At 22.0% G+C, this 3,143-nt stretch overlaps 1 protein-coding gene across 1 annotated transcript in view; it reads left to right on the top strand.

Annotated features, from left to right (window-relative positions):
* Positions 1 to 470: 470 nt before the first annotated feature.
* Positions 471 to 3,143, top strand: part of LOC102679542 — a 3,206-nt gene continuing 533 nt past the window's right edge. The window contains exons 1-5 of the mRNA XM_006616112.1: positions 471 to 723; positions 1,200 to 1,281; positions 1,486 to 1,612; positions 1,751 to 2,512; positions 2,581 to 2,844. Of these exons, the coding sequence (XP_006616175.1) occupies positions 702 to 723; positions 1,200 to 1,281; positions 1,486 to 1,612; positions 1,751 to 2,512; positions 2,581 to 2,844 (1,257 nt within the window). The 5' untranslated portion in view covers positions 471 to 701. The remainder of the gene's footprint in view (positions 724 to 1,199; positions 1,282 to 1,485; positions 1,613 to 1,750; positions 2,513 to 2,580; positions 2,845 to 3,143) is intronic.

The following is a 3,143-nucleotide window of genomic DNA, read 5'->3' as shown; positions in this document are numbered from 1 at the left end:
ATATATATATATATATATATATTACAATAAATTAATATAAAATTTATGCAAATATTAATATAAAAAATAAAAAAAATATTTTATATTGTACAATCAAATTTATATGAAGTAAATAATAATTTAAATTATTGGTAATTAATATATATATTATTTCGTAGAGATTAATAGTCCAATTACAGTTTCAATTACCATTATGATAGAATTAAAATACCTAGGAAATCTTAAAGCTAGGGAAATTAATAATGATATATCTTCTTAATTTTGAAAATTTTAAATAAATATGTGATTCGTCAAAGATAATTTAATAATTATATTAATTTTAAAAGCTTTCCCATATATATATATATATATATATATGTGTGTGTTTTATACATATTTAAAATATAACAATAAGCAATAGTAACTAACAATTTCATTATGAAATATATAAGATTCAAAACAGGCATGTTATTTATAATTTTAAAAATTAAACATTACTAATGCAGTTTTTCCTTTTTCTTAACAAGTGAAATCATTAAAATATAATGACATAAAACAGTTAAAAAACAATTGATATTTTTTTCGATTTGCATTCAATAAGATTTCGATTGATATATAAATTATTAACTAATCGAACTACGAAAATTAATTGTTATTCAATCAATTTATTTTAAGAATCGTGTTATAATTTAAGATGTAGTTGCAATCGTATTCAATGAAAAATGGCCGCAAACGTAAAAACAGGTGAGTAGTATGTACAAACCTGTCAATAGCATTAATCTTTATTTAAAAAAATTAATCAATCTGTTTAATTCAAAGAAATATCTATATAATTAAATAAAAATATCATAATTTTTTATTTACATATTTGATATCGTAATTAAACATTATTACGTCATGTTTTTTATTCACATACGAATATATACTGTGATTTGTTAAATTTTTAATTATCACACCGCCTCTATTTATATTTTTATTTAATTCGTATCGCGTCAAAAGATATTTGATACTTTAGTAGACGTATTATTGAAACGTAAAAACTGTATTGTTGTGAATACAGATATTATTTTTATAAATTCCATTTTATTTGTATCCAGTAATTTGCATGCATAAATATATAAAAGAGAATATATAATGAGTGTTTGCTCATATGTTATGCTGTAACGGATCTTATCGAAAATCCTTTTAAAATATCGCTTCATTTTATGATTTGCTTTCAGAAATGCGAATTCCTACACGTTCTGCTCCTCCTCCTCCACCCATTAGTTCAACAGCACAAAGAAAGATTAATTGGAATAGCACGTAAGTTTAATATTATAATTTAATATATTTTTTATATTTCTTTATAATTTTTTTAGTAAATATTTTTCTTATACATATATTTTTGTGTATTTTTATGTAATACACTTCTAAATATGCACATATGAATATTCTTGTCATGTTATGTAAAAATTTAAATTTATTTATTTTACCTAAAAATTTAATTAATTTTTTTGATTTATATAGAAATAATGTTTTTGGATCTTCAATAATACGACAACCTATTCAAAAGAAAAAACCACCTCCTCGGCCACCACCACCAAAGTTTAATCAAAATTATTCACAAACACAAAGGGAAAAGTATAAAAAATCAGTATGTTGATATCTATTAAATGAATACTTTATAATTAATAAATAATTAATCAATATTATTATTAAATTTAATTATTAAATATTTAATATTATTTATATATATTATTATTATATTATATTATATTTATATAATTAACAGACAAAACCAACAGAGCTTCTAACTAATTTTTTTGGAAGAAAAAAAAATGACAATTCAAGTATAACACAATTAAATAATCAAGAACAGAATACAGTATCAGAAAAGATAAATGGATCAGTTTGTCTAATAGATTTTAGTCCACCTGGATCTCCAACATTTACCATTCGATCAAGTAGTGATGGTATTAGCATTGATAGTTTTGGCAGTGATGGAAACTCAAATCTCTCTGCATTTACAAGTAGTGGAAACACATCTCAAACTGAAAGTGCTTTTGAAGATGATTTTGATCTTTTTGGAATATCTACTAAAAAAACATTGCAAAGTGATCCATGGAAAATTAATTCAGTAATAGATCCATTTGAACCATTAGAAGTAACTAATTGTAATACACTACAATCTATAAAACATGTAGGAGATGCATGTTTTTTTGCTTTCAATACAAATAATCATACTAATAATCAAATGATTTACAATCGGACATCTTTCAAAAATACTCAATCAATGCCAACTATAATCCGTGCAAAACCTCCAAAACCACCAGCACCAAAAATTCTACAAATAAAAAAAGAACAAAAAATAAATAATATTGAAATTAATTCAAAATGTTTAAATAAAATAATGTCTTTGACTAAGCCAATGACATTGGATTTAACTAATTCATGGCAAAATGATTTAAAAGATAGTCCTTCGCCACCAATGCCCACAATTCCACCACCTGCACCACCATTAGAATATTTAACAGAAATGAATAATGATTCTTCAGTAAGTTATTCAACTTATATTATAATTTTTATCAAAATAATTTACATTTTTCTATTTTTTATTTTTAGATTAATAATGAAGAACCTTATGGAATTGCATTATATGATTTTCCATTAACACATGTGGGCGATTTATCTTTCAAAGAAGGTGATATAATATATTTAATAAAAAAAATTAATGAAGATTGGATGGAGGGTAGAATAGGAAATCAACAAGGAATATTTCCTATTAATTTTATTGATATAAAAATACCAATGCCTGATGTTCCAGATAATATTGTTACTGCTATTTATCCTTTTAAAGGAGAAACAACTGAAGATCTATCATTCGATGTAAGTTTATCTTGATGTAGACAAAAATGTTCTAACATTTTTTCTTTATATTATAAAGAAATTTTATATTGAATAATTATTATATATTCATAAATATTTGAAAAATCTACAAATATGTAAAAAATAATCAAGATTATTTATATTTTCCTATATATATAATACACTGTATCAATGAGAAAAATCACTTGTCTACATCAAGTTTCTTTCTTTTTCTTTTAAAAATTATCTAAATTTCATATATTATATATATATATATATATATAATATATGAAATATATATATAATATATACATAATATT

This window comes from Apis dorsata, unplaced genomic scaffold, assembly GCF_000469605.1.
Source record: "Apis dorsata unplaced genomic scaffold, Apis dorsata 1.3 scaffold_249, whole genome shotgun sequence".
NCBI lineage: Eukaryota > Metazoa > Arthropoda > Insecta > Hymenoptera > Apidae > Apis > Apis dorsata.
The sequence above is the reverse complement of the archived record's forward strand: the minus strand, read 5'-3'. Positions and strand labels throughout refer to the sequence as shown.